Here is a 25,819-nt window from a genome sequence, read left to right as displayed (position 1 = left end):
TTGGTGCAGGCTGGCTTTTGCCACCGTATCACCTGAAATGTTTTGCTCTTCCCCTTTGTTTCCAGTTTTCTGTTGAATGGAAAAATACGTTTCATTTTAATGTCTTTGCATTGCGTCAGCCGCATGCAGTAAATTGCACATATTTGTAAAGGTACCTAAATCTAAAGCCAGGCTTATGTTTCTAGAAGACAGATGTCAGGGCCTGTTAGTGCACAGTAAATGTAAATTACAAAAGCTTTTGTAGCTTGCATCAACATTTTGAAAGCCTCAGGTTTTAGTTCAACAACATAGCGATATTTCTGAACTCACAGCATTTCTTTTAACTCCGTGTGATGTGTCGGATGTATACCATGCTCTCTGAACCCACCATGTGGGGACTGGAGAAGATACGGAGGAGATGATCGTGCGGCTGGGACCTTTGCAGCAGCATCCCCTGTGCTCTGGGAAGTTTAATTATCTTGGGTGTTGTGTTGCCTGGAAGCAGCATGGGTCTGGCTCTACGCTAGAGTCACTCTTTTGGACTCTTGATTTATTAGAGTCTGTCAGAGAAAAGTGGTAATTGAAGCATTTTAAATATCAATTCCTAGAAAAGTAAATACCTAAAGTACGCAGGGAATTCAGAATCAAGTTCCCTTCAAATGAAGAGAAAATAAACAAATGAGTAAGCATGTGTTTGGATCATATGAAGAGATCCTTCATTTAAAGGGAGCTATCAAGCAACAGTGAAGCAAGTCACTCAAACACTCCTCAATAATCTATTCTGTCAGTTATCCTTAACCATCCCACCTCTTCAGCTGTGCAGGGTTCACTAACAGCGTTTTTAACCAGCATATCCAGCGCTTCCCAGTGAACGAGCAAAGGAAACTGGACAGTTGGTGAACGCGATGAAGCTCAAGGCTGTGCTGTGGTTGGGTCCATCATACCAAAGTCAGTTCTTGGGTTTGGTACTTCAAATAAAAATTCAGAGGAGAAGAATTACCCGATAAAAGAGTGCTTCTGACAAATAAGAGTTACCCTATGAAACCGAAAAGAGAAACTTTACACAGGAGGGTTCCTGTGTCCCGCGGGATTCTGAGCGCTGGGTTTGAACCTTGCGTAAGTGCTGGACGCCCAAGTGCATGTATTTGGGATAAAAATCCATCAGTATAGCTTGACGGCAGCCCGTGTTGCTGATGTGACCTGTACTAGTTGGGAGTCACCCTACATGTTCACAGCAGCCTTACAGCTAACAGGTTGTGCTCAGCTCTACCTGTGTAAATCTGGGTTTACACCAGGCATCGTGGCTGCCGTTACCTCTCTAGCTGGGAGAGGTTACGGCTCTGGAGGACCTTTAGGATCCATAGGAGGTTGAACGTTGCAAAGGCGTTGACAATATTTTCTTCACACACATATTCTTCAGTGTATTCTCTTTAATTAGGAAGTAATTGAGCAATTCTTTGTTATCATGCTACTCCATTAATCCAGAGTAGTTTTACAGGGAAACAGTATGTCTGTTGGATGTTTCCAGTGTGTCTCAACCTACTAGACATGGTTTGACTGACGATTGGTTTGGTCACGGTCCTGACGTGCTTCTTCGTTATAGTTCTAAATTGTTTTTTAGACTGAATTGTGGTTAATTAGCAAGCTGCTTGCAGCTTGTGGAGCTCGTAGTAATAACATTTGTTGTATAAGGTTGTGCAAGTAACCGAAGCTTCGCTTAACTAAAATAATGATGTGAACCATCAGAAAAAATATTTGACATAGACAAAATATTTGTTTTCAACTAAAGTAAGAACGGAAATCTTTAGTTTGAATAACCTTTTGACTTGTCATTAGACTTTCAGCGTAAAATACGCATTAGAAAAAGGGGAGAGGAGATGCAGAGAGGCAGCCGGGTTGGGTGATCTGCTGGGCCGAGTGCTGGGGCACTTACCCTGAGTGCGGGAAACCAAGTTTAAATCCCTCTGCTCTCCTAAAAGATTTGAATAGCTAATACCCAGCTCAAAGGTTAATTACTAATTGCTGGTTAATTGCTGTGTTTAGTATCTTTCATAGTCTTTTTTACTTGCTGAGCTCTGTATCAGAGTACAAGTTAATTACAGTGTATTTTTTTCATACTTTTTAAGCAACATCTTTGCTTCATTCTCTGAGAGTTCAGAACCACATTTTGTAAGATGCTACTTTTATCATCTTGTTTGCAAAACTCTAGGGATATTAAGCAGGTTTTTCTCATGCTGTAAGTCAGTGGCGATCCCTTGTCTTTGGTAAAACAAAACTGAGTAACAGAAGTTGAATGTTTTGGCTTTTTCTGTAGATAGGAGTGAAAGAAGTAGGGTGCTTCACAGTGCTGTGAGGGAAAATCTCAGATTTCCCTTTTGAAATCTGAACTTCTGCATTGCTTAGAAAAGATGTTTTTCAGAGTACTTGGTGATCAGAGGGAGTACAGCAGTGGAGATGGGTGATTTTGGGTTCAGGTTTATGAAAGCTGCAGTTTACTTTTCTCTTATTATTGCTTCTGTACTCTTGGGTTTTCTCCAGCTCTTGGATAATATGTTTTTTCTTTAGTGAACAGTGAAAAGTGTCACGAGGAATTTCATTACTGGTTGGAGTGGTTTAAAAAGCTTGCTGCTGCTTTAAGAAGCCAGATTTACATATTTCATGTTTAAAAGATTTACAATATGTCTCACATGCCTGTATAGAAAGATGGAGCTTTCATTATAGGTTTAATGTCACCGCGATACAAGGATTAATACTCCTTCCTCCGCCTCAGTCTGCGCAGCTGGTCGCAAGTGTCTGGTGTGTTCCTGGTTGACTAAGCTGTAGGGGTGTTTTCGTATTCAAGGAGATGCATTTTTAAATAATAAAAGCAAGCTTTTGCATCACTCCGTGGAGAAATCCACAGACAGCAATCCTAGAGGAAGATCAAGGACTGGAGCATCTTTCCAGGCTTCTGGTTATTTTCTATCGTGCATTGGGGAAGGAGGGAGAGGATTGTTGACTTTAATTGTGAAGGTTAAGCGCTTGGTATCAAAAAGCCGAACCGGAGGAGGACTCAGAGGGCCAAATTCTGCCCTCGGTAGCTGCGTTGCAGCCTCGGCACGGTCGCCGTTGAAGGCTGTTCCATGCTCTAATAGACAGGGATATTTCACCCTTAGGAAGTGTCTCCTCACCGGTGTGTGATGCAGAACACGAGCTAATGGAAGATGCAGCTCAAGTGCTACATGATAATTGGGCACCTGGGGATGTGCCGTGACATGTTGGGCAAATGTTTTCTGCGAGGTCCCGCTGTAGCGCAGGTGGGAATCTCTAATGGTCCGTTGAACGCTGCGCACACGTTTCCTCGGTGCCGAGACATGGTTATTTCTCAGCTGGTTTCACGGAGCGATCGCTGGGGCTGGGGGCAGGATCCGCCTCGGAGTGATGGGAGCTGCATCCCTGGATGCTGGAGGATGGGGGTTAAACGAGGGGGCTGTCAGAAGAAAAGGTGACTAACTGCTGGCCAAAACTGGTCCTTCCTGAAGGTGTAAACGCTTCTGGTTTCAAGGTCTGTGCAGTTCTTTGAATAAATGAACACAACTCTTTTCACGCTTTTCTTACGTGGGGCCGGGGGAGCATGCTGTCAGTCCAGGGAGGTGCAGGACTGGGTCCTGTCCTGGTTGGGCACGATGGCATTTCCTTTGTTTCGCTTTGCCTTTTGCCAGTTTGGTTTTTTTTTTTCTTCAGGTCTGTGATGAGATGAGGGAGGAAAAAATAAGCAATCTAGGCTCTTTCTGAGATTTTTAAACTTCTTTGTTTTAAGATGGCATGGGATTACTGGCTGGTAGCTCATATGAAGTTTCTCAGTCATCTGAAATTTGATTTTCTATAACTTGCTGTTGTGTTTGTTTCTTAAGAAAGAAAGTCTCTAACACTTCTATAAATGTTATCTGAATTTTAGCATTCTGATGACACTGAAGTCATCATTTATGTTAAATATGTAGATGGCAATGGATACGTATGTATGTATGTGTAGGCAGTATACTCCCACATATATTTACACACAAACTATGGATTTAAATATAACTCGAATTGACTCATGTAAATAATTTTTAAAATTACTATGGAAAGAAAATATTCATCTTAAATATGTTTGCATTGATGTTGTAGTTCTCCTGGTTAAGAGGAAGCTGTGTTTTTCTGCAAATCCTTGCTTTTAGAGCTTTTCTTGTCCAAAACTAATTTTTTTTTTTCCTCTGAGGATGTTATGTCCTTTCTTTCACCAAGCCAGTGAAAAGTTCCATTAATGCAAGCAGGATCAGAGCTCACTGCGTATGCTTATTGCTGAATTAATAAATATCTGGGAAAATAAATAGTTATGATGCATGCAATGAAATTGCCTTATACACCAGAAGATGAGATTTAGCACAAATAAAGCGTCTGTTTGCCCCACATCCCAGCAGCATTCAAGCTCATCGTTTTGACTGTGTGATTTCATATCAGTGCTCACTGGAAGATGGAAAGGGTTTTCATTTCAATAGTGAAGTCAATAATTATGGAGGTTATAATTTTCATGCTCAGAAATTCATGCCATTTTCATAAATCATTCATTTCATTTCATAAATCATGCTTTACAGCTGCAGAATGGAAACTTATTGCTGGACATTGATGAAAATCTTGTTTCAGTCACTCAGGTAAGGTTGTGACACTAAAAATGTTTTAAGGAAATATAGATGAAATCATCTATAGGAATAGTGCAATTTGAAAATGTTCGGCTTGGGATTAACTTCACTGGAACGTAGCTAATATCAGATGTGAAAAATTTAAATAAGCATAATGTAGTGACAGGGAAATCACAAAAATAAAAGATAACTATTTGGTGTCCAAAATCTCATATGCTGCAAGTGGATAAAACTCCGTCTATGTCAGAGAAGTTGCATTCATTTATTCGGGCTGAGAACGGGGCGGTAGGAATAAACTAGGTACGGAATCCAGAGCTGAACCATTTGGGACTTTAAAATCCCACCTCCCAGTGTTGCTGTTTAAGACTCTGTCTAGTAAGTAAACAACAAAGTTGTGTTCCCACAAAATTTCTGTTTACATCCTCTGATGTAGTTCTATAGCTCCTGCTGCCTATAAGGTTGCTATTCTGTAAGGAATAATTCCCCTGTAAATACATTCCTTTTCCTTGGGGAATATTGTGAATGAGGGTTTATTACAACAAATAGTGAAGTCAGCTTTTGTATCGCTCTCTCCAGCTGCCTGTTTAGAAATCCATCCGCAGAGTTTCTCTTAGCTTTAACAGAATTATATCTGTGATGAATTTCCAAAGATCCGTCACCTTGAAGCACTCTGAAAAATATTATTATTCCCATTTTACAGGGGTATTGAGGCATAGAGATCTGAGTTGCCACCTTTCAAACACATACTGTATAATCCTGAGTTCAAAAGTATACTCACTATCAATTTTCGGTATTGATATGAAACTTATAATATTTTTTTCCACAAGAAATGTGTAACTTCACAGGCACTTCCTCTTAGTCTGTGCAACCACGTGTGCCCTGCCCTTTCACATCCCTTCTGGTTTGCTCTCCGTCTTCCTCACCTGGGACGGAAGCACTGCGGGAGCCTTTGCTCGTGGCCTCCTCGAAAGGACACAAGCTATTTCTTAGCAAGCCAGAGAGGAGGAAACTGTGACGAGCTCACCAGAAAAAGGGCAGATTTAGGGGTGGTGCTGAACAAGGAGTTTGGAGAGAGGAGAAGAAAGCGGCTCTTTCTGTGATTCGGCGTCACTTGGCATCTCTTGAGGCAGTAGTGCCTACAGGAGGCTCGAAGTGATTTCCAGCCGAGCGCTGCTGTTGTCATTATTCCAAATTTTCTGGGCATTTTAACAATACTTGCCTAGTGTGGTTGTGCACACTGCAGAAGCGAATTATGGGCACTTTTTTTATGCCGAAGCTACTTCTAGCAGTATTTTAGTAATGTACACTAGAATCAGTGTACCCTGAAGAAAACGTGGATTTTCTTCTTTCTTCCTTCGTCCACTTAGATACTTCGTCCATGCAGATACTTAGAGGGATACATAAGCCCGTAGGAAGAAAATATATTGTCATATCACGAAAGTGATGTGATCTATTTAATATAAGACATGATGTGAGGAAATGCGAAATAATTCATCCCTAGGTACATCGTTAGACATAAAGCTGAGAGTCATCCAAGCTGCTAGACAAATTCCAGGTCTAAGCAATTGTGGCATTGCTTTTGTATATGGGAATAGAGACTGGATTGCAAAACAATGTATAAACCTTTGAAATTATTATATTTTGAATGATAGTCTTATTTCTTAAAGGATTACTTAAAATAGAAGGTTGGGGGGGAAAAAAAATCTTAGGGCAATCTTGCTCCTTTGTTAGGTTGTAAAAGACTGACCAGCCAGTGTGGTTCATGTCCAAAGCACTACGTGTTGGCTACATTTGCAGGTCAAGACTCAACTGAATGTCAAGCCTCTGTATGTGATAGGAGGGTGCAAGGTTTATGTGCCTCAGCTGGGGAGGAGATTCAATGAACTGAATGAAGATTTGCATTAAATCTCATTCATACCAAGATTTCTCACTTCCCATATGTCTGGGTGCGATTGAGTGTTATGCAGGGAAGAAGGAAAGCCAGTAAGCAGAAGAGAGGTAGTGGAGGAGTAATTCTTGGGTTGCCATCACAGCTTTCCAGAATAGTCACACTGGTAAGGATAGCGGGTGGATTTTAGGTTTCCTGCAGAGCTCTAAGGGATCCGTGGTTTCCCAGCCCTGGACTCCAGGTGAACCGATTTGCAGATGCAGATGGGTGGAAGAGAGTCATTTTACTCCAGAACACATGAAGGAGCTTTCATTATGCAGCCACTCAAGGTGCTCCTTATTGTGAAAGTGCTTTTTCTCTTCTGGTCCAGTTGAGTGAGACCTATATGGGTGACCTATTTTGAGATCGAACTGAAGGACGCCCTGAGAAAACATTTCTAGCATGAGTTAAATGTAGAGCTACAAACTTAGAATAACCCAGTTGCGCATCCTCCTTCAAGTCCACTTATCCAGGTCACACCTGTCCCATGGGCAGGGGGAAATCGGGCAGCACTTTAAAAGCCCTTCCCTTCTGTATCCTTCTGTCACTTCCACAGTCTGCTGCCGGGTTTTAAGACCTTGAAATGGGAGTTTAGAAAGGGAGCCAGGGAAGAGGGCTGGCCATAAATCATGCTTGGTGCTCACTGATGTTAAAGACAGAGCAGTAATGCATCCGGTCCCATTCTGGATAGTTTTTTTATGCTTTATTCATTTTTTTATGGTGGAGAATTCCCTACAGAATCATTTGTATAGGGTCAGCTGCTGGCTATCTGGGTCCATCAGCAGTATCAAAATCCCACAGCCTGAACCCGTGTGCTTCCTCCATATGGGAGTTGACGTCTGAAGCCTACATGGCTTTTGGAGGATTTACATTGTTAGTTGTTACCGATTAACTTCTTTACAAGTTCAACTAGTTAACTCACAGTTTCTTCGCCTCAAAAGATAACTGGAATTTATTGGGTTTTTTCTCTTTACAGGCTGTTACCCAACTAGAGCTTTTTGGGGACATGTCCACTCCTCCTGATGTAACCTCTCCCCCGGTGAGTATCAAGGGAAACTGAACTGTGCATTTTTCTACATGCTATTTTCAGCGCATTTATTGAGGACATTAACAATTCAGGTCATCAGCCTTTCCAGGAGGGTGGATTTCAAAGTAGTTTTTATGTTGCAAGAAAATAAAAGTGAAGCAAATTGAATGTGGAGTCACTGCTTCGTGATGACGTGCAAAAATATCTTCAATTTTTAATTTTCTGATATAGGGCTAGGTGTCACATAAGATAAAACCTGAGCTGCAGATCTCCTTCCCTGGTGTTTATTAGAGGTGCAGGCTTTGCTGCCCTCTGTCTCTCCACTGGGCTGCAGGAAGATCCGGTTACAGCCTGATCTATCGTGTCTCTTTGGTTCCACCAAACACATGTCCCGGAACTGCCGTTAAAGGAAGGAAGACACAACAGTAAAGACAGAGAGGGCTGAATGTGCAAAGAAAATTTTCTCAGTGTGCTTTTCTGCATCATAAAATGAAAAAAAAATAATCATTTTCCTATAAAGTTCCTGAACCTTACATTAAGCTGTAGGGGAGTACGAATATACTGAGAAAATTGAAGTCATCAGCCCCAGATCTCCAAGGTATTCTGAAGCATGTCTGGGACTAGATGTTCAAAGTCCTGTCTCCTTATCCTTAGCTTGCTCAGTTGGATTGGGTTGCTCCTTTAATGTAGACCTATGGTTCTGGTCCTGTTGGTTAATCGGAAGCAATACTTACTTACTTTTCCATAAATCCTGCAGATACTTCATATGCCTTTACTGTTTCTTCAGTTAATGCCTTGGTCACTGCCTCTGCTGGTTGTCACCTAACACCTAGAATCACAAGTCTGTGTGTTCTGGAGAAAGAAATGATGTCAATATTTTGCATGTGACGTGTTCCAGGCAATTTTTTTTTTTTTCCTCTGGTACAACATCTCTCATTTTCTTTTTCTTCTGTCTCCAGCAAATTCTAATACTCTTATTCTATTGCTTCTTTCCTTCTGCATCTTTCCATTCTTTTTTCTTTCTCTTTCTTCCCTCCAAACCTGTATCTTTTAGAGTTACGGATGATGTGACAGCAAAGTACGTGCTGCGGAAGCTGCAGCTGATAATGTCATCGTATTTTCTTCCTGTCTTCTTGCAGACTCCTGCTACTCCAGGTGATGCCTTTATCCCTTCTTCATCCCAGTCACTCCCTGCTAGTACAGACATGTTTGGTTCTGTACCTTTCAGCACTGCTGCCGTACCCTCAGGTGAGCAATCTACTGGAAATATAGGCTCGACTCAAATTTGGTGATCAATTCTCAGCTCTGGTTTGCATTTCAGTACTCAGGGCTTTAATTTAGTACAGTGGAAGTGAGGAAGAATTTTGAGGAGAGTGCTGCAGGGCAAGGCACAACAAGTCTTTAACAAGTAGGGAGTACGTTACTTTGAATTTACCCACATTTTTTAAAACAAAAGCCAAAAAAGTCATTGGGAGTTCAACCCTAGCTCAGCCATCTGGATAACACACCTTCGAGGTACAGTAGCAAGAGAGAAAAAAAGCATTTAGTTTAGCTTTGCTTTCTTCACGGTAGCAATGAATATCTTGTGCTGTCTCCAGTAAACAGAGAATGAGACATGGAGATTTTGCTTGCATTTCAAAGGGTTTCCACTTAGTCAAATCCTGTTATTTCCCTTAGACTTTTCTGTGTTCCTCACAGTGCTCAAAATTCCAAAGCTGTGTAGCATTCTGCACAGACACGCAAGACACATGGGTCTGGCTGCTGATCTCTCCCCGGGATACTCGGAGCACTGCGAGAGCAGCGCACTCAGGTCCACTTAGGAAAAAAAAAAGGAGGAGGGAGTGCCTTGAATCATTCAACAGGGACTTTCTAATTGTGTCACTCCTTCTCTGATGGGCTGCGTTGCAGCATCAGCTTAGCCCCTGCATCTCAGAAGGGTTGCGCTGATGGTGAAGTGTTTGGGGATAATGTCAGATGAAAACCCCCGCTGCTTGGATGAGGTTACAGTGGGGGCAAGATAAAAGGACATCTGGAGAATCCAACATAGCTACCTATTGAAATAGATATATATGAGTTACTGTTCCTTTCATCAGTCATTAATTTGGTCTTTCAAAGTTCAGTTTTTATTATTATATTTTATTTTATTTTGGGCTTTTCCCTTTACAATCTTGCAACCACACTTAGCATTACAAAACAGCCTAGAAATAAAGCGAAGGGGGAAAGGTACAGGAGGACTCAGAAAAACGCAGGTTAGAAACAGGAGTTTTAAAGCTACAACAGTATTAAAAGTAAAGAAGAGGTTGCATATTGTAAAATATTAGCAGTAAATCAATTTAAATGTGAAATGGCCTATCTGTAAAGCATAATACTTCCATCAGAGGAACATAATTGTATTATGTGGTTTAATTTGTAACATTTTTTACAGTAGTTTTAGTTTCAGATTTTTTTTCATTGTAAATAACAAAGCACCTGATCATGTAATTCTTACTCAGTCAAACTTTTGGTAGCTTGAAAAGAGGGTTCAGGTCTGACAGGAAGCAATTACAGTCTTAGTTTTAATCTTTAATTTCCTCCCCAACTAGAGAGGTTCTGTGCTGGCATAATACCTGAAGCTGGTTGTTGTTACTGGGTATGTAGTACAGGAGACGCTCAGGACCTTTTTGGTGTTCTCAAATAACCGGGTAATAACCAAATGTATTTTTTTAATCCAAATTCATCTGGGCTCTGTCTTTTTATGATGCAATTTGAGGCACTTGCTTTGCTCTTCGGGGTCCCAGCAGTTTGCACTGTAACTGTGTCAGAAGAGGCGGCGCAGCCTTTCTCTTGCAAGAAGGTCGCCCGGTCGTTAGAGGCCCGTTGAGCTGTTACCCAACATACATGAAGGTCCTTCCCTGCAGCTTGGAACTGGGTTTGTAGCTGTGCCGTTGGCAGGAGTTGGCTGGTGTTCGAGTCGCTCTCCCCAGCAAACAATAAAAGCAAAAAAGGATGAGGAACTGCAAAGCTACGCAGAGGGGAGTGAGTCCTGGGCATCCTCTTCCTTCCCTCTGGCTGCTCATTGTTCAGCAGCGTATGGGCAGCTCTGAAAAGATGAACTCCATCCCAGCCTGACCCAGTGCATCACGTTCAGTCCCAGAGATCCCTGCCCCGAGAGGAACGGGACGAGAGGCAGAGGTGAAAGGCAGAGGGTGGGGGGAGTCAGGGTAGTGAGAAGAGCCTGCAGAACAGCCTCCTGTGGTTCTGGGAAGTGGTTTGACCAAACTGATCCCGGCAGAGCCCCGGAGAAGCGAGCTGCCAGATGGCCAGCTGCCGATGAGCTCCGTGCGCACGGGTCGTCACAGACCCAAGGGGGTGCTCGCTGAGGAAGAGAAGAACCTTTTTGTTCAGATGAGGGAAAGGATTATTGCCAGTATCCAGCAATTTGTGGTTTTGTATACAGGTATTTGTTGAGTGATGTGAATTCCACCATGTCTTGCAGTTTTCTGTTGAAGTGCGCTGAAGCTCTGGGAACATGAATGTGGCCCGCGTGTTTCTGATTCATCGTGTAGCTTTTTCTGCATGCTCTTGACAGTAGTGTTAAAATCTTTCATATTTTCTCTTTTTTTTTCCCCTGCTCTCTTTATTCTTTGAAGGTTATGTTGCCATGGGAGCTGTTCTGCCCTCATTCTGGGGACAGCAACCACTTGTTCAACAGCAGTTGGCCATGGGTGCTCAGCCTCCAGTTGCTCAGGTGATGCAGGGAGGACAGCCGATAGCGTGGGGCCAACCCGGTATTTTTCCTCCTACTCAGCAACCGTGGCCATCTGTAGCTGGTCAGTTCCAACCAACTGCCTTCATGCCAACACAAACTGTTTTGCCTTTACAAGCAGCCATGTTTCAAGGTACCATCGCTCCTATAGCTACTGTTCCACCCACAAGTGATTCCAACAGATCAAGTCCACAGACAGACAGGCCCAGACAGAAAATGGGAAAAGAAATGTTTAAAGATTTCCAGATGGCTCAGCCTCCACCAGTGCCATCAAGAAAACCAGATCAGCCTTCCCTCAGTTGTACCTCAGAGGCCTTCTCAAGTTACTTTAACAAAGTTGGGATGGCACAGGAAGCAGATGATTGTGATGACTTTGACATCTCTCAGTTAAATTTGACTCCTGTGACTTCCACGACACCATCTACAAATTCACGTGAGTATCTATATGCTTTCGGCTGTACCTTTCCTCAGACGTGACTGCTCCTCAAAGCATTTCTTTTTTTTTTTTCCATACAGTAAATTGCAGCACAGATATGGACTGAGAACCTTCATGCATGGTCTAGCTTATTAAATGTGTTCCAGTCATAAAGAAAAAAGTATCAGAGAGGAATTTCAGAGACCATTGAAATCAACAGCCCCGATAGCTGCAGGCTGAAATTTAATTTCTAAGAAGAGAGTAGTAAATGTTCTGTGCTAGGGACATGCAAGCTGGTTGGAAAATGCCCATGACATTCAACCTTGCAAATGGTTTCACTTATGTCCCATTCATCCCATGCTTTGCAGAAATTAAGGGATGGGTATTCATTTTAATAGCTCGATGTATTGGACATGTGAGGAAATTCATTGAAGAGCTGTAAAATAAGCTAGTCCTGTTCGTAGCATGGAGATGGGGGATTTTGCAGATTGCTGCAGAGAGGAATTCACGAGACACAGATTTACCAGGGGCCAGCCGGAGACCTTCTGTTTCGCATGCCTGCCATAGGGCCGGCGGCTCGTGCATTCTTAATGTAATGTCGTGGCGTCTCCTTGGTTCCTGAAGACATATGCCAGATGCAGCCAAACTTAATTTGGAAACTGCTGAATGAAATCAAATATATGGAATTGATAATGACTGCTGTGTTCAAATTTACCTCTTACAGCTCCTCGTCAGAAAATAATTTTCAGGGGTAATAAAAGTTGAGGGCTCTAAAGCATGAGCAAATTTTGTGCTGCTGTGTCTTTCTGAACAAATTAACAGATACGTATTCTGTTGCTGTTACCTTAATCTTTGTTTAGCTCCAACCCCTGCACCCAGACAGAGTTCTCCATCAAAATCATCAGCATCCCATACCAGTGATCCTGCTGCAGATGACCTCTTTGAAGAGGGGTTTGAAAGCCCAAGCAAAAGTGAGGAGCAAGAAGCTGTGAGTAGAAACAAGGTTTCTAAATCCTGATTAGCTCTTTTTAGCTAGAAGAGACAGAAGTTACATAAATATTGTTTGGTAGTGTCAGAAATAATTATTCTAATAGGGCTGGGGGGTATTTAAGGGGGAGCTGCAGACAGTAGTCACTTCCCGGTTCAGTTTTGACAGCTAAGAGCATGACATTTCTGTTGATATGCACTAATATTGCATACAAGGAACCAAACTCAAGAGTTCATGTGTAAGGTTATATACGTTAGTTGTATCCAATTTCCTTTTTAGCATACCAGCATTCACTTATTGATGGTAAGGAAGTCCAAGGTACAACAACATACATGCTGAGGCTGCAGAAAGGGATGTGAGACTTTGTGTATTAAAAGATGATGGTTGAAGTTGTCTTGCACATTCTTGCATCCCAGTTGCTTGCCTAGTTACATTCCTCAATGTTCTGGCCCTCAGTATGTGATTTCTTTGCCTTAGACTCAGTGGACCAAAGCAAGAAATGTTATCCATGCAATGACTTTAAATCACAAGGTATCTTAGGCAGCTAAGAGCCCAGAAGTGAGCCACAGGCCAAAGCGAGTCTGTACAAAAAAAAAAGGACCCAAAGGTACAAAATAACGCAAGCTTGGGCTCTTTCTGAATTCACATAGATTGACTGGCTTTCCGGGCCTTTTGCAGTTCTGGTTTGTCCTATCCAGTACCTTCTGAAGTCTGCGGCAGCTCCTGCGTGGGCTCCAGCAGGTACCGGTGAGGTCCTTCCCTGCCTGCATCAGCTATAGGAAACCATTGTGGCTTTTGAGAACGTATCAGCGGTGAGGTCTCACTTTCTGGTTTTCATGAGATAGGATGTACTTGTTATGCCCACAGCATGAAAATAACCTCATGTTGACTTTTTCACTTTCTATTGTTGAGAAAAAAAGGTGTTATGTTCTTGTATTCTAGCCTGATGGGTCTCAGGCCTCATCCAACAGTGATCCATTTGGTGAGCCAACTGGTGATACTATAAGTCCACAGGTCGGTAGCTAGATAGCGCAGGTTGGGGTAGGTATCTGTCCTTTTTTTCTCTACACCTTGAGGTGCTCACTTATTCTTCCACCAGTGCCTACCATTGCTTTCATGGATGCATGGTTTGTTTTTCCTTTTCATCTCTTCCGTTTTCCCTCTCCATTCTCCACAGTGCATTCCTCATGCTCAGCGGTTTGCATGGCTTTTGCCATTCACTAAGTGTTGCAACTTATGCAAATATGTGTGTTTCAGCTGCCTGCATGCTTTAAAGAAATGTAGACTTATTTTACTTTGTGTTCAAATTCTAAAAAATATAGGGAAACTGAGCCATTGCTAACAGCATACTAGGCAGAATATTTGGTTTATCAGATATCCACTCTGGCCTTTAGTCAGATGTAACATATGAAATGGAATAAGACATCTTACCCATAGACATAACAAACATTAAATAAAATTACGTGATGATACATGAACACCTCTACCCTAAATCAGGGTGATAATCGGTAGAAGCAGCACGTTTTATTATCTGCATGTAAAAAATATTGAAATGGGTTTGTGTATTTTTATCTCCAACTGCAAATTAAAAACATCTGAAAATTATGATCATTCATATTACCATTGGCATACTGATGTTTTAAAAATTATTCATCAAATGTAAGTAATGTAAATCCAGACAGACGGGAAAGATGATCTTTTCATCTTTTGTGTTACAGAACGCATTAGAAAATGTGGCTGCCAGTGAATGTTCTGTGATTTGTTTCAATACAGTATATAGGTTTTACCAAAAAGACAGTACAAAGTTTTATGAGTGCTGAGCATTGTTATTCCATCCAAATACTCTCTAGTGTTACTGTTTGAAGGATATGTTTCATTATCTTCTCCGTGTCTGCCATTCATGTTTTGTATTACCCAAATACGTGATCTGATACGGCTTCTGTGCTTCAGCACAGAGCTCCTGGAGCAAATCCATAACAACGGCAGAACCCTTCTTCTTTTCGTACAGAAATTGCACTGTATTTACCAGTGACTTATCCACCCTGAGCCGAAATAATTTGGTTTCAAATCAAAATTAATAGTTTCATTAGGAGTCAGTTTACTTTGTACATTAAATATGGTTAAAAAAGATCTTACAGTAACTTAGCTTCGATCCACTTGGGAGTAATAAGATTATCTCTTAATAATATGTGGTGCTGTGAGAAGGCATCTCCCCCTTCTTTACCTTCACCAACAGAATGCTCAGCTCTTGGGGGCTAAAGCAAAAATGGCATTAAGCTTTGTGTCTCACTGGGTCTAAAAATGACAGCGTAAGGACAGAGGCAAGCTGGGATGAGCTGCTCCAGTGAGAGTGTGCGTTGGTTATTGTACCCCAGCGAGAACTGCTGCTGCACATTGATGGTGCCACACAGTAATTTGGCTTTGCCTTTGCCTGACCTCGGCCAGTGCTGACACTGCTGGCTGTCCCAGCTTCAGACCGTTTCAAGAGTTCTTTCCTAGATCAAGAAAGAGAATTTGACCTTTGTCTGAGTCCCACACTCTGCAAACCCATATACATTTGTTTATTGCGGTTTATCCTAGTCAGGGTAATTCTGAAATTCATTACGGGGAGAATGATGATAAAATCTCTTTCTAATTTTCTGACCGTCACAAAGATAGTTAGCATCATTTGTAAACTAGCATCACACACGTTCACCTACCAAGAGTTCTGGAGATAACTTGAAACAGCAGTGCAAGTCTATTAATGCATATTACCCTGTAAGGCAGCCAAGTGAGGGACTCCTTTTGTTCTATATAATGCTTTTGTTTTATATAATGCTTAGTAAAATACGTTCTTTTACTTGTCAGGGGTCTCTGGGAGCTACCAGAACAGTGTATTACCAGTGATTCCGTATGTTTTTCTATTTTTTTTCCTTGGTCCTTGTAGAGTCTTGCATAAAATATGTATAATTCTCAGAAATACATTCTGGGAAATGTTAAGTAATGTTACTGATTATCGTATTACAGTAATTCCTAAAAGCTGTAAGCAGGAACAGGAAGCTGAACAAAAGGAAAGGCTCTATCCAGGGAAGTTACACTAATGTCATTGTGCCTCTGCGCAGTGCCATTCAGCAGCAGTCTGTAGGAAATCCACTTGCTAAAACCAGCCCGTCTAATTCTGAAGCCTAGTATCGTCAGAGCAACGGAAAGTCTGATCTCCGTGGAAAATTATCAATTCAGGACTTACTACTGTGTTATGTATTGAGCTCCGTATTTGGAGGGAAACTTAATGGGGAGAAACATGTAGTACAAAGGAATCACAGTTTGCACAAAAGCCACTTTTGTGTGTTAGATGGGAGATTACTTCACTCTTTAGGACATGGTTCTTCACACCAAGAACAGCACAGTATACAACTCAGATGAATGGACCTCTCAGGAGCATGGCATAGTATTGTGTTCAGAGATTTCAGATACATCTGTTCCCAGCATCTCTATGAAATCAGCTGTGGCCATATAATATCTTTCCTTACCTTGTCTTGATGTATTCAGAATGCTCACCTGCCTAGTATTTTGTATCCTGATCTTTCAAGGTACCTCAGCAATTTGGTTTCTTGATTCCTTCTGATACTTGGTATTCTCATGTAGAAATAATTCAGCATCTTTCAGTTACTATCTTCATTTCTCCATTTTTCCTCTCTTCCTTTTGAGATCTTCAACTTAAGCTCTCAAAACCCTCATCCTACCAGTAGCTGTCACTCTGCTACAAATAGCTATGGGTTCTTCGTAGGTAAATGTGATGTTTTATGGATGTGTTACATTTTTGTCCCTTTATGGTTGGAAACGAGAAGCAGACAGGCCTAACTTTCACGGGTGAAATAAAATGAACTATTTGCAGAGCTATTCATGGCAAGGTTTGTATTCGGTTGTTTTCCCTTTGTTCATGAGCAGCGTTGAGGATGGATAGTGATTTTCCAGAAGGGGTGAGGAGAAGACTAAATAATAAGAGTACCATCTTCAGCTGACATACGTTTGATCCCTGCTGCTGTCTTTAGACATTCTGCAGGGGGTAACTATGGTGAAAGGAGAGAGAGAGAAAGAACCGTATTTAGCTACGATTCTACCCAATGTGTTAAACATTTCTTCTTACTGACATTTTGGATTAAAGCAATAAGTTTAAACAGAGGAGTTTTCACCTGGTCCTCCTCTTTGCACCAGTGCACCCCAGCAGCCTGAATTACAGGGTGTTAGGTGCAGACCCTGCCGGCGCGGGTATTTCTGTTCTCAGGGGTATTTCAGCCTCGGCAATGGGTGTAGCATGCTGTGACACTAGGCAGCCCTGAAGCTACACAATCGAAAGCTTAGCAAAGGCTATAGAAAGGGGAGCCATCAAGCTTCTTTGGATGCCTGTGGTTGTGTTGGCCTGCATCTCCTAGCAAAGCATCCTGATTGTGGAAAGAATAAACTCGGCCTGAATACTGGGATCAGATTATCACAAACATGGTCTAACTCCGTATGGACCACACTTACTGGTTCTTGAAGGCAAATTAGCAACAGGGTGAAACTTCTGAAAGAGAATAAGGGGATATTTGATACCACAATTACTGCAATAAAATCCTTTTTAAATGCTGGAACAAATACAGCTCTATTGATAGGCTGCCCAGTTCAAGACTTGCACTGGCAGTTTTTCATGAGAGATTCTCAGGAAGCCTTCAAAACATTTGTGGCTAGAGCAGATCTTCCTCAAAAAGTTGTTTAGTTGTTCTGTGAAATGTGTGCAGACAATTATAAGCCCTCGAAATATGTCACACCTTTCACGATGCTATCAGCACTGTCAGGAGAGCAACAGTTCATTAGAATATTTGTCTATCAGCTTTTGGTGGTACTTTGGTGGCCCGCTGCCATCATCCATCGTTGAGCGAGTGCCATTCTTGGTGATAAATGTTACTAATAATCTTAGTCAGCTCCAGGATGGACTACTATAACTCTTTATTTGGGCTGTTATTAGGAAGTTGAAAAAAAATAGCAACTTATGGACAAAACATTGGCTTATCTGGGAGGTTGGTGAGCCTCAGGAGGACATATTAAGCTGATTCTGCGACGTCCTCTTCCTTTCTGCCCACTCTCTGTTGCGCAAAGAATCTGAATGGGCTCAAAATATTTGCAGGGTGTGTTACCATCGTTCATCCAGTTCAATAGGAACTGAAAAGACTCCAAAGAGAAATTCATAATGATTATAGGTGACCTATTCTTACCGTAAGCTCTAGAGCTATCGTTCTCAGCACAGAGCAGGGTTGTGAACCTGAGAGAGAAGCAGAAGATAGGGTCGGGCATTTGGAAAGAGAACACAGTTTGGGAAGTACTGCTTCATTCCAGAGTAATCCTAAAATTGTCATTTCAGCCCCCATGCTCCTTTGTTCATCATCATATTTCCCAGACAATCTGAAGGGACAAGACCAGAGAAATCCAGGCTGCTCTGTGAACAGAGGCATCCTACAGATTCGCCTTCCTCCCCACTGCTAAAATCCCCTTCGAGCCACCCATTTTAACACGACCAGCTCATACACAGGTTTCTCACCTCTCCGAGCCCACTTGAAGTAGCCAGGTACCCTTCCATTTCTCCAACTTCTTCCTTTAAACAAGAGACAACATAGTATGTAGCTTGCGTAGAGCCATGTACTTGCTGATTGGCAATCCAGCAATTCAATTAGGAGACAAGCTCTCCTAGCTTTCTCTGTAATGAGGTCGTTTAAAAGATCCCTGTCTTCTGCACAACAACTGATTTAAAAAAGACACTTGCAATAATTTCATCTCTTTGAGATTTCTGAACAATTTGCTTCAAATTGGCCATCAGGTTCAAAAGTTATGAGGGAGAATTGACAGATACGTAGACGGAAAGTATAATTGCGTGGCTACTGTTGTGTTAGGAAGAGGACCCAGGAATAATAGGTGAGTTTCTTAGCTGAAGGGACCAAGATGGAGCAGGGTTCATCTTTCTGAGTAGTTCTCATTGCTTTTTCATTTTACGGATGTATAGCATCCATCTGGATACTAAAATGACAGAGACTTTTAAAACACTACTAATTAAACTAGATATTCGAGACTAGGAAATATTTGTAGGTAGATTTATAGTAAGAATAGAGGCACTCTCCAGTCATAATCTCAAACTAGAAGATTGCTGTATTGATGGTGCTAGTAGAGGCTAACTGTAATAAAAATAACCAAAGATAAGCCACTGGCTGTTAATGGGCCAGTAGGAATTACCTGTCTTATCACCAAAGATGTTTAATTTGAATCCCGCTTGCCAAGTTTACTACGTCCTATTTTATTGAGTCAGCATGCAATAGAGAAGACGCATTGCACTCCTGTTCCCTTCACTTGCATCCCCAGCACAAGATTCTCATTTTGGCTGGCGTTCCGGCACACTTATTTCATGAAACTCTATCATTTGAGCCTGCCCTTTCTGATCGGTCAGCCAGGAGTAAAACCGATGCTGAGAATCTCTTGTAAAGGGCAAAGAAATCTATGCGGGCCTCACCTCTACAATTCAGTACATCTTGCCTGAAGCTTTGCACATAGCAGGGTGCCTCGCAGTGATGGAAGGACTGCCAGTGTAAAAGTAGTTTTCTTCCTAACCAAGTCCCGTGTTACGTGTTGCGAATGAGCTCACCTACACAAGCCCGAGTAGATGCTGAAGCTTTCAAGAGATGTTCTCCACTGATTAGTTCTGCTGGGGAGCAGATGTTAATATCTTTAAATTGGATGCAAATTTACTTCTAGTATTTACATAATGGTATTCAAAACCATTAGCAACCTTGTTGCCTCATTCTCTATACCAGAAATACTTACTGTTTGCTACAGTCTTGTTTACTGTGCAAAATGTTCCTTCAAATGGGAAGAATAAACTGATTTTAAGCATGAGGTATCTCTGGAATTTATGTAAATGTAGCACACACAGGGAAAATTTTTCTCTTTGGCAGTTTTTGTAATTAATTCTGAGAGAGTTTATAACTCAACATTTACACAACATGCTTGTAGCTTCCTAAATATTTAGCTGTGTAACTTGAGGCATGTCTATTTAGACATTTCCAGTCCCTACCTGCAGCCTGTCACTTTGGTCAGATACCTGACCTGTGAATTCACACCCTCTTCCTGCAATATCTCGTTATGTAAAGGCTACTGTTCAGTGTAAAGAGCCGCGTTAGCGTGTGAGAATATAGCTAAACACTACTTTGATAGCAGCTTTCCCAACATAAAGGAAAACATTTACTTTTCAAACATCTACCAAAGTTGATAGAAGCCTTCAAGTAAGATTTAACAGATTTAACAGCAAAAAAAGGTGCTGCCAGTTGTCGGCTTGGTTTCTGCCTGTGGGTTGATGAAAGCACATCAGAAGTGCTTCTGGGCCAATCCTATAGAAAGGAAAATACTTTAAGATTCAAGGTGTTTATGTGAATTGGAAGCTTCCTATGTTGTTTTATTTGTTTTTTTTTTTTTTTTTTCCTGACAAAGACCCACTCTTTCATTTCCTTCCCTCCGGATCTGTTCCTAACACAGCGGTAGAAGTAGAAAGCAGAAAATATCGGTGAGATGATTCCGATGCTGTGAGAAGAGCGAGGCCCGCCCGCCTTTTAATGACATTCCCTGTGACTCTTGCTTGGAGTATGTAAAAAAAAAAAACATGGGGATTTATTTCTGCTTCCAAGACCCCCCAAAATAATGCTTGTGAAACCCGTGCCTGGCATTGTGAGAGAAGCCATCCGTGAAGTCACCAGCACTTGACTCTCCTCTTGCCTCTTTTCTGCCCCTTTCTGCTCTCCTTCGCTCTCTTGAGTATCATTATCACTACCTTACAGATCCCCTTTGCAATGCTGGGCTACAGGCAAGATGCACTGCTTGAATTATCTCAAAATAATATTAGAAAACAAATCTTAGTCATTGACAAAAAAAATTTGGCTGAGAAGATTGCAGGCAATTACTGCAATTAATTTCTCATTTAGGCATCTGATGGGGGAAATCAGCTAAAAGGAAGACATAAGAGAACACGTTTCATTCAAAATGCTTTGGTCTACTGGAAGAAAAATTATTCGAATCAGTGAGAAATGCAGACCTTTGCCACATAAAGTGTATGTTCAGATAAGTGTTGGGGACGAATAAAAGAAATTTCTACTTCTATAGGCTGCCTCACGCGTTGTTGAAAGTGCTGATGGCCGATGATGAACTCCTCCTCCTCTTCCAAGGGCGTCGAGTTCAGTGACACCTTAGGACACCTGTTACGTACGCACATCTGCATATCTTAAAGATACTTGAGGACAGCTCTAACAAGCATGCTTGACATTTTGAAAAGCTCTTTTTTCCCCTGAAGGCATTTGAAAAACTGACATCTTTTGTTCCAAAGGGATGTTCTCCCTCCCCTTTTCTTCTCCTCCTTCCTTTTCGCTTCCCTTTGCAATCACCTCAGGTTCAACGAATGCCTGAAGAATGGCCTGGTGTGTGTCAGGTTCCCACATTAATTAGTACAGATTTTCTCTGAACTAGCTGTGATAGATCATTCTGCCAGCTTCGTGTCTGCGGTACATGAAAATTGGCACAGGTAGACTTACCACACAGTATGTGAAAAGCAGTTATTTACTCTCGGTCATCTCTTCTGATTACCTTTGGTTTTTCAAGGTCACAAAATATATTTGCTTCTCGCTGGGGATAATTTCAGCAGCCTTTATTTAATCATTCCAAAGGATTTCTCTCATCCTCTTGTAATGCTCGTAGTGTACTCAGGGCTCCGTGTAGGTGGGAGATGGGGAAACAGAGTCTCTGCAAGCTCCAGAAATGTAGTCATTTTGAGGAGTAAGTCTTGGCATAGAGGAAAAAAGTCATATTTTGGATTTGTTGTGCTGCTCCTCATTTAACACGAGATGCACAGTGAGACGGGACGGGGCACTGGGACGGGGCACAGCCGGGGGGAACTGGTCAGGCACCCTGGGCACCGAGTAGATTTTTCTCATCAGCAGCATCATTTTTACAAGCAGTGATTAAAATCCTGTGCCCATCCCCTGCTAGACGTTTCTGTGTTGCGCAGTGCCCAGCGATTTGCCAGCCTTCAGAGGTTTTTTTGCTCAAAGTCAGCTTCTGCTGATGCTGCTGTAACACGAGTTGATTCTAACTTGGTTAAATTCAACGTCGAGGCATGGTATTTGAATATTTATCAAACTGTGGAGAGTTAATGCAGTATGGCATTAATTAGCCTTTCTGCCTGTCTTGTTCTTTTTTTAGATGTCATTCTTAGTTTAATAAATTAGTTTCTGGAAATGAAGTCGAATGGATTCCAGGGTCCATGGATGGTTTGCTTCCCACTGCAGCCAAGATGAACGTAGTATTAAGAAAGCACGGGGTGGCAGCTTTCCCCCAAGCCCCTGCATCCAGGAAATTCCCAAGAAAGTATCTGTTAGCAAATCGACATGCTTTCCTCCCAGCTTTAACGATCGTACTGATGGTTATGCAGACTCCTAATCAAACTGCACAGGGCTGGCTTTCCTCACTCTTCATAGGCAACTCATATTGTTAGTTCAAATCCCATCACAGCCTCGTTAGCTCAGCTTTCAGCGGCGGTTTCTGTTTGCAAGTGCTTTTCTCCGCGAGTTGTGTAAAAGCCGCAGTTACGTTCTGCTGTTGTGCTGCTGGGGGGGGGTCTCAGCCGGGTGCAAGTAACAGCGTTTTATGCCAGCTACATGTCTGGCCTGTAAACTTCCAAACATCTAGTGGTATAAATATCATTTCATTTCTTCATGTGTCTATGCCCAGCAATACCTCCTGAGGATCGGTGCACGGCCAGTACGGGAAGAGGAAATTGATAGTAAGCATTCATTTTCTGAAATAACGTCACGTTTTCTTCGCAATTCAGCCGGGGTGCTGCGATCACTCGAGGCAGCACAGAAAACAAACACCTCCTTTGGGTTTTGACTCACGAGGTATTGCTGTTCTCAAGCAGGTGTTCTAAAAATGTTCTGAAAACTGTCTGGAGACATCTCGGCTTATTTTATTTTTGTTATCCCCAGGAAGCAGAACCTCTCTACGCCCAGATCAACAGACCTAAGAAATAGCGTTGTACAGGCTTGTGGTGCTCCGAGACTCAAACGAAACCCAACAACCTGGCAGGCGTTTGGCTTTCGTGCTTTTTTCCAATTGATTTTGTCTGACAAGGAGAGATGATTGCCCTCCTGGACTGGCTCTACAAGTGTTCCTGACCTTTTTTTTTTTCCCTTTTTTTTTTTTTTTTTTTGGCAACCGATGGCAGATTCCTATGGCAGCACAAAATAAAAACTCTCCCTGCTTATCATACCACGAGTCCAGCCCCGTCCCCACACATCATGGGTATCCAGACTAGGAAACCTTACTCCTCGGTCTTCTTTTAAACATTTGGTCTCTTCTGTATGCCACATATAAATAATGAGCGTCTGAAATTTATCGAGTATTAGACATTCTTTTTCTTTTGAGCAAAAAGCAGAGTCTGTATGTAGCAGTGGCATTATCATTCAACAGCCTTCTGGGCACAAGTCGGCACTTTTTATGTCATGATGACATGTTCTTCATCATCATTTACATCAGGCTGATCCTGACTTCCCCCCCCCCCCCCCCCGTGTAGGCATACTTTAAAAAGTACTGGTAGTTTCTTTTTTTTTTTGTATTTCTTATTCTGTAGTTTTGTATGAGTGACAGATCTAACAGCAAAACGCCTCCTGCAGAAATGATTCCTAACTTGAAACCACAGAATAAAACTCGGTTGTTTATCCATCCTGACTGAAAAAGTTGCCAAATGGACCTTTAAGTTCTAGCGCATCATGAGGAAGAAATGCTGCTTTTCTGTTTGAATACTCATGTTGTGGGTAGAAAAAAGGACATCGAGTCCCACTGAGGAAAGAAGAAAGAGTCAGTATTTCCTAGGAAACTCTAAACAAAGTGCAGAAAAGGAATATTTTTATTTCTTCAATATCTTGCTGCTGTAATGCTATGCAGACAAGTGTTTTCTTCTCTGTGTGCCATTTTTGATGAAAAAAAAAATCATTTGCCAAATAATACTGGTATGATTCTGGTTTAGGAATTTGGACGAAGCGGACTTTACAGATGGGACAAGGATGGCATGGATTTTGGAATAACAAACTGATTCTGTGATCAAATTGTTCATCTTTATCACTTTTTGTACATCAGAAAAATCAAATGGGATTTTTATTTTATAACTTGAAAAAATCTTACTGTTAAACTCTTTAAATGTTTAAGGGGAAATGGCTTTAAGGAGTTCGAATGAAAATTGCCAGGTTTTTTGTAAATATAAATGTTATGAAAATTCTTTTACTAATGCCATTACACAGTAGAGAAGGTAGCAAGTTGCAGTGCTTGGGAGGTGTGGCAAACCCAATTTGTGGTCCTCACATCGCGTACGTTTTTTCACATGCTTACGATAATGGGCTGAAGCTCAAGTGCATTTGCCAAAAGCAGTCAGCTTGTCAGTGACTAGTGAAATTAATGGGAACACATGATTTTATGATCTAGTTTTCACACGGACATCCTCCACTTACAAGAAATCACATTTCATTGACATTCCTTTGCGATTCCAGAACCTCTGCATAGAAGTCATCAAATTGTTTACACACAGAACAAAAGAATTTAAAACGTCCTTTTTTTACATTTATGAAGCAAAAGTGCAGTGTTTGGGTTCATATGTTTAGCACATGATTTTCATAAAGAAGCTATATATTTTTGCCCTACAGAGAATTGTTATACAGGTCAAATGTGTTTTCCTGATGTTCCTATGCAGTTACAGTATATTGAATTTAGTGGTTTAACACTAAAAAGAAAAAAAAAAGAAGAAAAAAAGAAAAAAAAAGAAAAAAAGAAAAAATACAAAAAGGAAAAAAGTTAAATCAAATGATTAATCAGTTTTTAGGGTTATTGTGCAGATTTTGTTTTGAAGTTGACACATTAGGATTTACATTTTTGTCATGATTAAAATAGGCCTGGAGTTATAAATATTTTCCTTTCTTTCATCTCTATTATAAGCTAAAAATGGTTTAGAAGACAGAATAACTGGGGTGGCGATTGTTGATATGTACAACCAAATCTCACAACATGATTCCAGTCTTTTATTTTGAATTAGAGAAATTAGAGAAATGTGCGTTACAGAATGTATGTGAATGAAAAATTAGCTGTGAATAGACCTAATGAACCTGCAGAGAAGAGAACTTTTATCCCCATTCACAGTCATTTGATGCTTATTCCTTAGTCATGTGCAAACAGCTTTGTAGCAAATCTTATTTTCCCATCAGAAGAAAGATCAAGTTTTCTAACTGGAGAAGATAAATTAAAACTTGGCGGATTGAGTGTTTCAGGATTAAAAGCAGAGGTAAAAGCGTTTCTGAAGGACATTTCTTTAAGAATATTTTCCTAATTTGCACAGTGGTGCTACTTTCTTCCTCAGTGGCTCTTTTTGGGTTTTCTCCTACATATGGAACCACGAAGACAATTTTGGTTCATCATAGACATTTGAGGTTTAGTATCATCAGTGCATTTCCAGTTATGGGGTAAAACGTTGAAAGATAAAGAAGAGATTTATGTCTCAGAGGATCCATTGACATCGTATTTGTAGGAAGCAGATCATTTACGAATAGGTGCCGAGGGAATGAGGCTGGGATTTTAGTGTCTCATGAGAGACAGCTGGACCATCACCATGGACCTTTGTCTTATCTTTACCAACGCTCATAAATAAAAACAAATTCCGAATCGTCTTGACATACGATTAGATCGTCCTTGTCATGGTTGAGATGCTGACTTGAGAGGACTGGAACGCCTCTGCACCGTACCAGTATTGTAGATAACTAAAATATCCAGCTTGTGCAATTGTTTAATTCCTCATCCTTCACTAGCACTAAATTCGTCACTTTAAATTTAAAAACCAGGGAATCCCACCAGCCATCCTGTTATCATCCCCCGTAGGTTCTTGATCTTTACCTGTCATGAAAATATATTTTGATAGAGCGTAGTCATCCAAGTGTCTGATGAAACTTTTCATCTAATAACGTACTGGGCACCTTCTTTGCAAAAATGTTTACTTCG

The 25,819-nt window shown here is 41.4% G+C and overlaps 1 protein-coding gene across 14 annotated transcripts in view; it reads left to right on the top strand.

Annotated features, from left to right (window-relative positions):
- The window catches only part of DAB1 (DAB adaptor protein 1), a 467,833-nt gene extending 443,203 nt beyond the window's left edge, over positions 1-24,630 (top strand). For 6 of the 14 annotated variants that reach the window (XM_054833777.1, XM_054833772.1, XM_054833776.1 and 3 more), the window contains 6 exons: positions 4,593-4,649; positions 7,541-7,603; positions 8,731-8,839; positions 11,221-11,769; positions 12,612-12,739; positions 22,768-24,630. In XM_054833777.1, the coding sequence (XP_054689752.1) occupies positions 4,593-4,649; positions 7,541-7,603; positions 8,731-8,839; positions 11,221-11,769; positions 12,612-12,739; positions 22,768-22,812 (951 nt within the window). In that variant the 3' untranslated portion in view covers positions 22,813-24,630. The other 8 variants (XM_054833768.1, XM_054833774.1, XM_054833770.1 and 5 more) reach the window with 5 other exon arrangements.
- The last annotated feature ends 1,189 nt before the right edge of the window (positions 24,631-25,819 follow it).

Source organism: Grus americana, chromosome 8 (assembly GCF_028858705.1).
Source record: "Grus americana isolate bGruAme1 chromosome 8, bGruAme1.mat, whole genome shotgun sequence".
NCBI lineage: Eukaryota > Metazoa > Chordata > Aves > Gruiformes > Gruidae > Grus > Grus americana.
Note: the sequence above shows the minus strand (reverse complement) of the source record. Positions and strands in the feature narration are given on the sequence as shown.